This window comes from Poromitra crassiceps (genome assembly GCF_964638095.1).
Source record: "Poromitra crassiceps genome assembly, chromosome: 12".
NCBI classification, from domain to species: Eukaryota; Metazoa; Chordata; class Actinopteri; order Beryciformes; family Melamphaidae; genus Poromitra; species Poromitra crassiceps.
The window spans coordinates 9,650,187-9,663,903 of record NC_139632.1 but is presented as its reverse complement, the minus strand read 5'-3'; the positions used below and the strand labels follow the sequence as shown (position 1 = coordinate 9,663,903).

Genomic DNA, 13,717 nt, shown 5'->3' with positions numbered 1-13,717 from the left:
AAACAAGAACTTCTATTTATTTGTTTTGTTTTTCACATCCAAAGCCTGCTTTGATTTTCTATGACTTAGCCATTCCTTTTTGATCATCACTCAGGCTTACACATCTTTGCGGAACCGTATGGTCGTAATGGTGATGAGAATTCTGGCAGACAACTTGGCTGTACTCAAGGGACCCAAGGAAAAGGTTGAGAGACACATCCCTCATATGTATACAGATGAGATGAAAGAGAAAAGCACCATTGTAAGTACACATGTAAATAATGCAATGTGCCATTTGGTCACTGGATGTAGATGGCAGGACATGTTATGTTTCACTGGTTCTTTCAATTGTTCAGATCCATCTTGGTGTAGTGACTGCAGACTCCAGCACAAAGGTTGGAGTTTTGCAGATCATGGATACTCTCCATTCATACGTGCCGATAGTCAAGGACAAACCATATGAAATCCTGTGCTGTGGTGATGGCCTGAGCCTGGAGAAAATGGCTCCTGCTCGCCACTCACGGCTCAATGAAAGCACTGCTGCTGCAAGGCTTGAGGGGCTCATAGAAGCTCCACAGGAGTTTGATAAGGATATCATACTTCTGCAGGTACAGTGTATGATGTTTGGACTTTACATTTTTGCATTCTACAACCTTTTTTTGCTTGGATGAATTCAAACTGTTAGAGATATTTGTGATATTTGTTTTCTTTTGTTTAATTATGTAATATTTTATTATTTTCAGGACAGTATGGACCTCCTGTTCACTCAGAAGAGCAAGTCTGCTCGTGGGACAGTGTCTCAATTACAGGCATACTACAGGCATTACTTTCCATACTCATGCCCATTGAAAATTGTAAAGGACAACATTCAGCGCTCTCGGGACTTCTTTGAGGTATGAGACAAATTAAATTCATGTCCATTCATTGCCGTTTAAAGATTCTAGATTTTCCATTGAAAAACATCACAATTTTAACCCATTGCCGTTCCACAGTTTTCCACAGTAGCATATGTTACCCTGCTTGCTGCCAACCTGTGCAACATCACAAGTGTGGAGCAGACTCCTGCACACTACCCTGAAGACCTCGAGGCACAGATGGTGTGGTTGACTGCTCTTTCACAGAAGGTGGTGGACTGGGCCTGGCTGGCCCCTGATACACGGGACATAAAGACTGTTGCTGCTGCAGCAAATTCCACTGCTGCAGATGGTGCAAAATATCCATTGTGTTTGTGTGAAGAAGGTAAGAGTCATTGAGATTTCTCAGATTCTAAACGTACACAGAGGTTTGCATTGCACAAGTAGGGTATTTATTTCGGAGATCTGCAATCTAAACCCAGCGTTTCCCACAGGATTTAGTGAGACTGTGGTGGGTGGACCTTAAGAGGGGGGGGGCGGGGGGAGCGGGGAGCATAGTCCCCAGAAAGAAAATGTTGTAAATTTTATTTTAAAGTTAAATCTGGTGCACTTTGGGTATGAGATGTTTTCCAGGTGGTTCCAGGCCTTGATGACGTGCCCATAACCTTTCCCATATAACCCCTACAATGAAAAATTACAGCCCAATCTGACCTTAGGTGTGGGTGTGCATAAAAGATACACACACAGACAACTTCAACTTAATTATAGAGATTCTCAAGGTGCCAAACGCACTTGGCACTTGGCACTTTTCTACACTTCCACCATCGAGTCCATCCTCACCTCCTCCATCACCGTCTGGTATGATGCTGCTGCCCGCAAGGACATCTTCAGACTCCAGCGCATCATCCGCCGTCCTGAAAAGATGGTCAGATGCAGCCTGCCATCCATTCAGGACCTCCCAGTGCTCCCCAGGGGGTTCCTCCGTACATAACCCCCCCCCCCCCCCCACTAAAAACATGCAGAAGATCGCCATCGTCATCCGACCAGTGACGACAACATCCGAAGTTGGTCCCCGGGCGCTGGAAAGAAAAAGCGACCACTGCTCCTGGCCTGCCCCTCGGAGGAAAGGACAAGCCTGGATGGGTTAAATGCAGAGGACAAATTTCACCGGCCACCGTCGGCATGAGTGTGTTCGTGGCCGCATGCATGTGTTGGGTGTGTTCTTGTGACAATAATAGACGCGCTTGTCCGTCTACTAACTAACTAACACACTGCCAGGATGCTAAAGCAGTCTCAGAAAATAATGGCCGACCCAACCCATCCAGGACATAAACTCTTCAGGGTCCTCCCCCGTGGCAGAAGACTGATGTGACCTGTCACAGGAAGAGCTTCTACCCAACTGCCATCCGCCTCTTCAATGAGACCCAAAAGCCCCCACAAATCAGGACTTTGTCACTCCCTCCATCCCCTGATGCCCCTGAACACAACCGACTCTGCAGCGACTGGGGTCCCCCCATGGACATCCCACGCACACTTAAAGGACTTTTACTTGACATCTTACAGTCCTATTATATTTATATATAAAGTTATACTAGTCCAGCAGTTCCCAACCTTTTACGGCTCATGGCCCACTTGCAAATCGCAAAAATGTTCACGGCCCACATCCGACCATAAACAGTAGCAACAGTACGTTCCAAAATGATGCGTTCTCAGTCGGACCTTTCTTCTGATTTCCCCCCATTTTTATCCCCAATTGTACTTGGCCAATTTTCCCCCTGCTACCCCGGTCGCTGCTCCACCCGCTCTGCCGACCTGGGGAGAGCCGTAGAGGCGTAGACTAGCACCATGCTTCCTCCGAGACATGCGCAGTAGCCAACCGCTTCTTTTCACCTGACAGTGAGAGCTTCACCGGCAGGGCGTAGCACGTGAGAGGATCACGCTATTCCCACTACTTCACTTTCCCCCAGAACAGGCAGACCACTTTTTATTTTCACGATAAAAGGAGCTGTCCATCAGCACCACACAGAAATCAGAAACTAAAAGTGAGGGGCTGTCTGCAATAAGTTAATTAACAAATAATTGATGACAAATTAAATAACGGTATCATTCAACAATACATCATACTACTATAATGGGAGAGCTGTATGTATGTAAAATATGTATGTACAGTATATCAAATCAACAAAAACAGCTAATGTAGACATAGACATTGAAAGTTCAGATAAAATGCCTTTTATAAAACAATGTGTTTTATCAATCTTGTTCTCCTTATTTTTTCCTCTTTCTTGAAATAGACAAAGTGGAGGAAATGGTCCAATGTTGCAGCAGCCTTTGTCCCACTCAACGTTTCCACCTGTCCTGTGTGGGACTTGAAACCACCAGCGATGACTGGTATTGCAGCGAGGAGTGTGAGCTGGATGACAGCTACATTTACTGTTTCTGTCATGAAAAGAAAGGTGTAGAGATGGTCCAGTGCTCCCTCCAAGGTGAATGCAGAAGCCATCAGTGGTACCACATAGAGTGCTTAAGCCCTGAGGAACAGTCCAGGGTCCAGTCCTCAGAAGGTAAGAATATTCTTTGCCGTTTCAAACTACAGGCTAGTTGCATGTTACTTTCATCACTGTAGCTGTAGATTGGACAGTTGTACAATTAATTAGTCCCTCCAGGATTCCACAAAATCACAAACTCTGCCTTAAAGCCCCAATCAGTAAGATTTTTGACATTTTTTACTGTAATATAACTGATTTTTAGTCACAGGACATGGTAGATTGACTTTTAATAGGGAGACCCTCGTCTTTATTTATCCCACACCGCCCTCCATTGGCCAGCACTGGGACTAAGCAGTTTGTCTGTCACGTCCCGTAGCAAGAAAAAATAAAAAAATAAAAGCATGCGCGCATGCGCTGTACAGCGGAAGCGCTGTGTTCATGAAAACGAGGAAGTAACTCGATTCGGATTTGCTACGAAAATGATGTTTCACGGAACTATGGATTATTATTTCATCACGTGGTGAGTACCCGATGTCACAACATGTACATAGAGCTTCTGGCGCTGTGTTTTGTTGACTTTGAACGGCGATATCGTTATCCATACTAATGCACGCAGAGGGCGCAGTGGAAAACTTACTGAATGGGGCTTTAATTCTGCAGCTAGAAATCATTATTCTGCGATATATAACCGCTAAAAATGATTCATTCTGAAAAATATATATTTCATCAGTCGAGTTAAAAGGGATCTCTAATAAATTGATAAAATAAACATGCTCCTTCTAAACTCCTAGTGTACATGTATTCCACTGGAACTCTTGAAAAATAAAAAGGTTGAACCTCCACAAACAAATATATGGAAGCAATGTGCAGCATTCTTTCTTAAATACTTCAGCTCTCTAGTTTAGGACACTTTATTATAGTAAAGGATAGCTCTATGCTCCATCTGGAGTTTATCTCACTATAGCTGCTATGAGTATTATTTTAAATCCATTTTTCACTGTCAGCCTAATAATATAAGCACAAATGGCTTAGATTTGCCTCTTTGTTGTCTGTCTTTACTATGCCCAAAACCAAATTCTTGTAAGTTGTAAGTTGTAATGCATGCACCTGCAACAGGAAGTTGTAATGCATGCACCTGTTCATTTGGAAGCTGTTGCCCTGACGATGTGAAAAGGGCCTCTATTCATAGTATTCCCATGACATCACAAGCATTTTCCTACCAATATGGCGCTACAATACACAGCTCATTGGCTGGTTGTGTCACTTGATTGTAATCACCTGTTAATTGATTACAATCACCTGCTATTTTCTTACCAAGATGGCCGTTTGGTGATGTAACAGAATACTATCAATACCCTAGTGTTATCTAGTGGCCAATTTTAAATTCATGTTTTCGGGAGTGAATGCTGCTTTTTCTGCAGATGAACACACATTCCGCGGGTGGACCTATTTTCCACGGTAAATTCCGCGATCATTGAATCCTGGAGAGTCTCATTAATATGCGAGTGCAGAAAGAATCCAGGAAGATATCCGAGGGTCCAATAGGATCCAAGAACGCTGTGAATGTATATGATGTGTTTGCCTGTGTTTCACAGCCATGCAAGATACATGGTACTGCTCAGAGGGTTGCTCGTATGGAACGGAACAGGAGGACTATGTCCAAAACTACTCCAAAGCAATGATCTGGGAGGGTTTGCAGCACCTGGCACGGAGAGATGCAGTTCAGGAGGGTGATGGAGAGGCCATGACAGAAGTCTGGAAAATGAACCTGATCCAGTTCTGGGACAGAAACCATCCAAACCATTTCACGGTGGCCCATCGAATGCTGGCAGGTAAAGCATGTTCATTTAATGTTTGTATCATTTATTGCCATTTGTGTAATGCTATAGTAACACAACTTTACTGCAAACTAGGAATCGAGGGTTTTTACCCTGAAAGAATTCAGCAGGACCTGAAATGGAACCGGGTGGCAAACGTCCAAGGGGAAGCAGGAGGCAATATTCCCCTTGACTATTTCAGCGAAATCCACAATAAAGAAGTCACAGGTGTGTTCATAGGCTTCATTATTTTTGTGTGTAATCAATACGAGGTGTGTCGTGTGTGCCACGAAATCTCGCGATATAAAAACCTGATGATATGCATCGTCGAGCTGAATAGCGGTTTTGCGATATCAGAAACTGCGTGCACAGAACCAGCGCCTGACATGGCAAAGCAGCACCTCTTCACACAAACAAGCGGACATTTCCGCATCAATAACTCGTAAGTGAAACATTTTTAAAGGACATTCCTGCTGTACTAAGGTAGGCGACGAGTTACATCCTAGTTTTGACCAAAAGGAGTCATCCTCCGAGCTCGACAGAAAATAGGCAGTGGCAGAACACAGCAGAGAGACTGGGTGCTTAGGGACAGTCTTAAAAAGTACAATACCAAAAAGAGCTACTACATAACAAATATTCAATAACTTCACTCTAATACACTTCACACATTGTATCCTGTTGGGTTATACTACATTTCATTTGGTATGCTGTGTGTGTGTGTGTGTGTGTGTGTGTGTGTGTGTGTGTGTGTGCGTGTGTGCGCTGAATTGTTTCTGGTTGGTGATGCCCCAACTGACTGCATGCCATCTTGATTACCGTAATTATCATCTGTTGCAGTAACAACAATGAAAAAACAAAAATGATACTTCCTTTTTCTCAAAGAGCGGGAATTACTGTAGAAATAAAGTACTGTCTCTAATATAACATTCAGCCTGCTTCCAATTAAGCCCTGAGGTAAATAAAGGGGATTTGCGGAAAGTTCAGTGGTTCAGTCAGAAAGTAGAATTGATTGACGCATTCTATTCCAAGACTTCTATATTAAAAGGGAGCAAGTGGGCAATGTTTGTTTCAATTTAATTTTGGCCGGCCACAGCTATGCCGTTTGATGTGCGATCGGGCTGAAATGACGGAGCCGGATTTTTTAATTAGGTTATTGCCCTAATTATCTAATGATGTGATGTCATCAGTGACCATTTTTTTATTTAATTTTTTTTACTATAGGCCAGGGCAACCAACAGCATTGTTTTGCATGTTGTCTTTCGAATAAAAGACTATTTTAGTCATATATTTAATTTCCTCATTCAAGTTTTGATTAAAAGAATTGTTATAATAGTACCGTATCGATACCGTGAGCGCCCAATATTGTGTATCGTGTGGTATCGTGAGGGAAGCGTATTGTCAAACCCATAATCAGTGCACATTTTTAAATTATTATTATTGTAAACACATGCAGAACACATCATATATTTTACAAATGCACACATGCATGCATACATATTTAGATTATAAATGATGTGAAGTTAAGCAGGCTTATTTATTCATTTGAATTCTTCTGACTGGATTTCTGGGGGGGGGGGGGGGAGATCAAAGTTGTTTAATGTTGAGTTATTGACCTGCGTAACAAATTATTTTTGCATTTCCAGAGATTGCGCAGTGCCGGTCCCGAGTGATTTACCGCACCTGGCAGATGGAGCCCTGTGCCAAGGCGTCGCATGCCTTCGGAAAAGAGCTGAACCGCCTATTTGCAGTCGGCAGCACGGAGTCTCCGCAGTATTACTCTGGATCTTCACACACACGCTGGCAAGAGGAGGTGGCACAGTTTGTGTCAGAGTTTGAGAAGGATGGCTTGTTTGCCTTCCTCCCTGGCAGGTCCCACCAGGGATTCGAGGAATTTACCTACCCAAGAAACATCAGGGATCCACAGGGGATGGGAGAGCTGATGAGGAGCTCTGCCAAGGACATGGATCTGTGGAGAGACAATGCACATTCCATCCCTGTTTCAGATGATGAAGATGCCCTCCCTCTTTCAGACATGGATGTATGAAAGAAACTGGATAAGGTATAGAGCATTTTCTTCCTGGTTTTTCTTCTGTGATGTGCGGCGGCCAAAGGTCATGCATGACATGTCTGCTCACATATTCCCGCCACTCCTCCTCCCCCTCATGAACAGAGTTATTGTGGCCAGAGACATGGAGAAAGAGGGAGCTCCAGAAAACACCTCTTGCTGGCTTCTGAAGAAAAATTGACTCATAATTTAACTTGATAATTAAGTTGTTTTTTTTACTTTTTTTACTTTAATGATACCTAGACAATTTTTCCCAGTTTTACAGCTGCTTTTTCCCCATGTAAGTGGAGGCTGACGCTCGCCAAATGACCTGACAGAATGTGGATAAATGTACATAATGCCCCCCAAAAGCACTGCTCTGGTGATGTAGTGAAAATAATTGATTTGTTGTGAACAAAACTGATGAACCAAAAACCAAACGTTCACATTATATTTTTTCCTTTCTGAATCAGCAAAACGTTTGTTATGCAATGAGACTTGACTACGGTCAATGCTGCGTATTCTTGCCAAGCAACCTCCACTTCCATACTCCTTGGCGAAGTCAGATGTTTGACATTTTGTAATTGCTTTATGGATATTATAGTTAAACTCTGGCCAGAGGAAGTTGTCATCCTCCAAGGAATGGTATTTGACCAATCACGACACGTGGAAACAAAACCAAGGCAGGTGATTGTAGAAATCAGCGAATGTCCCGTCTAACTTCCCTTTTGACCAACTTTCTCCTCTGTGAAGTACAGAGTACTGATGGGTAGGTGAAGCATTTGCAAATTTCAGCAGCTAACGAGTCTGTTTTACGAGGCTATGGATATTGGGTCTTTTTTGTGGAGAAGAGTAAATGTATATGGTTGAACTTGACACAAAATGTTTAATAACAATTGTTCTCTGCATAAATTTGAATCTTTAATATATTAAAAAGTAAATATGTCCTATGTTCTATGAGGGCTGTTGCCTGTCTCCACATTTAGTTAAGACTGCTGTTTTTGTTATATAAATACTATTTTGTTAAATAAGCCTCTCTTTTTTTCAATAAATCTTTCAATTTTCTTTGCATTAATGCCATTGTCATTTTTCTCATTTTACACCCACAGATAACAGAATTTTGCTGTAATAAATGCAGTGATATGCATGGACAGTAGCAGTACTGTAATTCAGTATACAGTGTAAAAAGTAACTTATTTTGACAATATACTTTTAATAATAGTGTAATTCATTATACAGTATGTTACTGTAGTTATTCTACAGCAATTTTACCATGGCATATACGGCCATCTGTATACACCAACTTGCTGGCTAATTAAGAAAATATATAAGTAGGCTATATACGAGTCAAATTCCCACCATGTGCAGGGTTTTTGCAGGCCACCACACATTTATTTAGAAGTGCTGGTCAGAATCTCAAAACCAGTGGTAGCTCCATTCTTCTGCTTTTTTCATTTCCAAGTGAATGGGAACCCATCCAACCATGAGGAGAGGTCTGAGGCAGAAGGCGTGGTGACTGTCCTGTCAATCACTTCCTGTCACTAGTGAGAGTGAGCCTTGTGTTGGTTTGCATTGATGCAGAGTTGATCTCTTTATCCTGAATGTATTTACAGCAGCTTTAAAACAAGGCAGTAAAATAGAGGAATCATAATTCAACGAGGGGTTTCCTTTTTGTGTCCCCTGTCCTTCAAAATTCCCATCGATATTCTTGCCACTGGGCATGTAATGTAACCGGACCATAAAATACCCATTCATATTGAGAACCATATCTATAAGATAACTATGACTACAAAAAATATTTGATCAATCTAACTAAATAGAATGCCTGCTTTCCCACTACAATAACAAAACAACAAAAAACAGTAGGTTCAATCTCAGAGCAATTGTTTGGATCCAGAGACGATTACTATACTATACTATACTGCCCCCTTGTGGGTCAAGTTTAAGCAGGCTAGCATTCCAAAGCTCCAGGTTGCTTATAATGACTGCCTGAGGATCCTTCTTAGGAAGCCATGGTGGTGCAGCGCCAGTGAAATGTTTTGTGGTGCAGGAGTGAACACCTTTCATGCCCTGATGAGAAACCTGACTTATAAGTTTATCTGTCATCTGAATGTGTCTCAGAATATGATCATTATGTTGCTGTCTCAACCTAGTCTCAATGCCAGTCTTGCATCTGGAAACATTGGTACAATGCCTTATTGTAGTATTGTTGAGTATTCTTGTTGTGATGTTTGCCTCACAACATATGTCTTATATGTATTGGTTTTTTTTATTGGACCTTGGGTCTGTCAATAAAGTGATGATGATGATGATGATGATGATAAAACATTTTCATCCAATCAAATTGAAGTTCTAAAAAAAGCTGGGTGGAGAATTCAGTAGCTCACTGCAGTGACTGCTTCGTTTGCTGAATTCACCGAGGTCCTGACCTCAGATACTGCTGTAGTGTGAATGCTTGAGCAACAGTGTATCATTATAGTTTGCAGTTATCAAAAAAAAGTTGGCAGCTATAAAGTTCTAGTTCTGGACGTGAATGGGCCTTTTAAACTCCTAATTAAAAGCAAATGCCGCCGAGTCCTTTAGTCTGTTTTGAACTCTCCAAACAATAGAAAGTGGGGAACAAAACTCTAAACTTGTAGCAATGTGTCTCGCCTGTAGCTTGTCCACTGGCAGTAAATGAGCTTTGACAAGGCATGCAAGGTTAACAAAGCGCCAGATGATCAAGAGCAACACAACCATAGTATTAGTACATGTAGAACATCGCCATGAATCATCATCACCTTCTCACCCCCAATTTCCCGCGTCTGGAGCTGAGCTTTACAGGATGATCTGTGGGGCCATCAAACTGTTTGGCGGCGGGAGGAGATGAATAGGAGTGTTTGTTTCTGACCACACAGCTCAACAGAACAGGGGCTGGATCGTGTCCACACAGACCGCTCGCTCCGTGATCTCTCATCCACTCGTCTGTCTGGCTCCCAGTCAACACACTGAGGGAGACACCAGACTTCTTCTGAGAGCCCATTGTCCTCCAGATTCAGAATTAATTTTTGATTGGGGGGAAGGGGGGGTGACTTTTTGGATCATTTTTAAGTTTTGGTCAGAGTGAAATGTTCTACGGTCTCTCCTGATTCTAAATATAGCTGAATCGCTTGGTTTGACCAAGTAAAAGTATTTTTATGTGGTTGTTTTGAGAAATCTCTATGGAGAAAAGAATGGCGAATGAAATCCCTTGGTTCGTATGCCTAAACCGGAAGTGGTCTGGACTTTGGTGGTGGTGGACTTTGGCTCTCTATTGGGAGGGGTGGGGGGGGGGAGTCCCATATCAGTTTACAGTGCCAATACTAGCAATTTTGACTGTTTTTCCACAATGCGTTACAGTCATATAAAGAGCAAACATCCTTATTTTTGAAGCAACAGGACTGCATAGGAGGGGAGAACCACCCTGCATGTTCTGACAAAGTGGTTTCCACAATTTGGGAGGCAATGGCCTGGAAAATTGAACACAGGAATCCCCGTTTGTGCACTGCTGGGTTTGACAAATTATACCAAACATATTAATTTTTCTAAAACAATCTCTGAAACAGTGTTTCCTCTGTGCAAAACGGCATATAAGAGCAGTCAATGCGCCAGATCCAATGGTTTTTAAAAATTCTGCACGCTTCCATTGTTCTTTGTGAGTTTTCTGTCTGCATGGATTCTACTCTAGTAAAGGGATTGGTAGTAGGGGCAGAAATATATTCACATGCGTTCTCATAAAACTTGCAGCTTGTCCAATTGCTCTGTTGACACACTGAGAAGATCTCCATGAAATCTCAACTAAAGACGTGGTTTATAAATGACCCAGAGGCTTCCTGCCTACGCAGGCAGCAACCGACGAATCTGCAATGCATAACAGTCTAAATGTCAAGAGAGTGTTTTCAAGAGTTGGGTTAAAGCATTTATTCAGTTGTCATTGTTTTAATGTGGTTTACCATGGAGGCAAATATAGACCTAAGAGGTTCAGTCAGCTGCACCGGAGCACTCGATGTGCTTTCTACAGCTTGTTTATCTAATGTCACAGTCCACAGCATTGGACATGTGCTGTCAGCCAAAGACAAGTCCATATTTTGGCACAGAAGTGACACAACAGCTAATAAAAGACAGGGACCACCCAGAGGTAATAGGCCACGGCACACACCTCCAAAAAGACACAGCTGAGTTATGGATAAGCTGACTACTTTGCATGATCCAAGTACTGTAGTAGGCTGAGGCTCCCAGGCCAGCTAGAACCAACGCTACCTATGGTTTTCCTGTGCTGCATGGGAATTGGAAGAGGAGGGCACGTTCACACCCAGTAAAACCCAATGATGCATTTCATGTTCATTGCGCAGCAATTATTGCCGTGCCCTGCAAAGCTCCCCGAATCTGGAGGCTGATTATTCAGGAAAGTATATAGAAAATATAGGCTATGCTTCTGATGAAGATCTTTTGATCAAAACGTCAATAAATTGACCGGGAGCCAGATACTTCAGTGTGCAGACTTCCTTTCTTTCTTTTTTTTAACTAAAATATATGCTAGCACCTCTGCTTTGGTTTATTCGTGTAATCTCCACTTTACATACAAAACTCCCCGAACGTCAATGTATAAATCAGTTTCTGGTGACAACTCTTTCTTTGGAGATTTGACATTTTAACAGAATGCCATAGGCGGAGTTCGACTTTTATACTTGGGGGGGCCACCAGACAGGGCTGCAAGGGGGGGACTTTGCCGGCGAAAATGTGGCTGTCTTTTATTTTTGCACACAATTACATCAATTAGTCTCTGAATAATAAAGTATTAATAATAATAATAATAAGCTGCTGCTTCTGCTACTACTACTACTACTACTACTACTACAGTGTACTATTAATAATAAAATCATTATTATTGTTATTGTTGTTTTATTATTGTTAGTGTTATTAATCCTAGAGTAATTATTGTAATTAGAATATGAATAGAATTACAGAACATTAATACTCATTATTGTATGTTTAGTAATGTAATGATGTACACTACATTTACATGTAATGTACATTTATATTATATAGTGCTTCACTGTTCACCGTTGCATTTGGCCATGCTCAAAGACACTTTACAAATACAGGATAAAACAACTTTAATAAAGAGAGAAAATATTAAAATGGATGAGAGAGAGAAAAGAGATTATAGGTCAAAAGCAACAGTGAAAAGGTGGGTTTTGAAGTTTTTTTTGAAAGATGACATAATGAGTATGAAAGACAATGAGTTTTGGCCTGTCAGAGGCCCCCCTTGTCACAGCTTTAGCAAAGAGATACCTGTCATGCTTGTTAAAGTGGATATACATTTTATGATCATATTCAGCATGGAGATTTATATATATATATATATATATATATATATATATATATATATATATATATATATATATATATATATATATATATATATATATATATATATAGGGGGTCTGCCCCCCCCCATTAACTCCGCCCATGCAGAATACTGTTCCACGACATTAAGTTCTCTCATCACTCTTGTTCAAACACATGGGCAGTATTCACTGCTGTCAAGTGAAGGCTTATATATATACTGTACACGTTGGCCATTGGAAAACTTCCCTCCTCCTGCATTAATATGAGCATTGACTGCAGTATGTTCCAAACAGCTCCTCATGGGGATGGAGTAAAAAGTGCAACAGGCTTGTAAAAAGCAAGTCTATAAAAACCAATGGCTACATGTAGCTCTGAGTTTGATGGGGTTGGGGGGGAAGTGTGGGAGTGGCTACATGTAAATCTGATGCGTGATTTCTATTCGCACATAGGATAAGCAATAACCACGCCCTATGGCGCCGGGATTGGCCAGGAGCATTGAAGCTTGGGACTAAAGCACCTGGGTTTTTTTCATCTTTTAAAATGAAGATGTTTAAAAAACTATTGCTTGTTACATTTTCAGTGCTGTACCTTTTCTCTGTGTAAGAATTGAGCTTGAAATTAACGATATGATACATTATATTATATGAGCTATGAACGTGAACACAACACCGTTTATATTATTGCATGTTTTTGTAGATTGTGTACATTGTGTAGATTACAATTATTATGCTTATTATTATTATTACTATGCTAAGGAAGGTAGGTGACCATAATTCATTTCAATGTCCGCTCTCAATTGTCCGCTCGCAAAATCACTGTCCGTTCTCAAGAGCTATTCAGTTGGTTCATGAAATCGCTGGGCTGCGTGCCCTCCAGTGTTGCTCCTGGCCAATCCCGGCGCCACAGGGCGTGGTTATTGCTTATCCTATGTGGGGTTAGAAATCACGCAAATCTGATGGGGATGGAGTGGTGGGGGGGGGGGCAGCATGGGAGTGGATGGAGGGGTGGGCAGAGGATGCAGTAGTGAGGTCAGTGTGTTCTGTCAGCCATTTAATGATGTCTAAACTGGGGGCGGAAACTGTCTTGAGTTATCCGCTGATTGAAGAATGCACAAAGTGCTAACACATTTCCAGAGGCAGTGAAGGCACCACGGATAGATGGACA

The 13,717-nt window shown here is 41.8% G+C and overlaps 1 protein-coding gene across 1 annotated transcript; it reads left to right on the top strand.

Annotated features, from left to right (window-relative positions):
- Nucleotides 1–116: 116 nt before the first annotated feature.
- On the top strand, nt 117–8,215 carry LOC310787130 (uncharacterized protein). The gene is made up of 8 exons (XM_083648480.1): nt 117–241; nt 336–587; nt 723–872; nt 972–1,218; nt 3,128–3,397; nt 4,918–5,154; nt 5,236–5,367; nt 6,783–8,215. Exons 1-8 carry the CDS (start codon nt 119–121, stop codon nt 7,181–7,183), a joined length of 1,812 nt encoding a protein of 603 aa, XP_083504606.1. The 5' UTR covers nt 117–118; the 3' UTR covers nt 7,184–8,215.
- Nucleotides 8,216–13,717: the final 5,502 nt, after the last annotated feature.

Excerpts from the sequence above, each read along its gene's own strand:
- LOC310787130 (XM_083648480.1), top strand. The coding sequence starts at position 119 with ATGGTCGTAATGGTGATGAGAATTCTGGCAGACAACTTGGCTGTACTC. Across the intron at positions 242-335 it reads TGAAAGAGAAAAGCACCATT|ATCCATCTTGGTGTAGTGAC; the intron begins GTAAGTACACAT and ends TCAATTGTTCAG. Across the intron at positions 588-722 it reads AGGATATCATACTTCTGCAG|GACAGTATGGACCTCCTGTT; the intron begins GTACAGTGTATG and ends TATTATTTTCAG.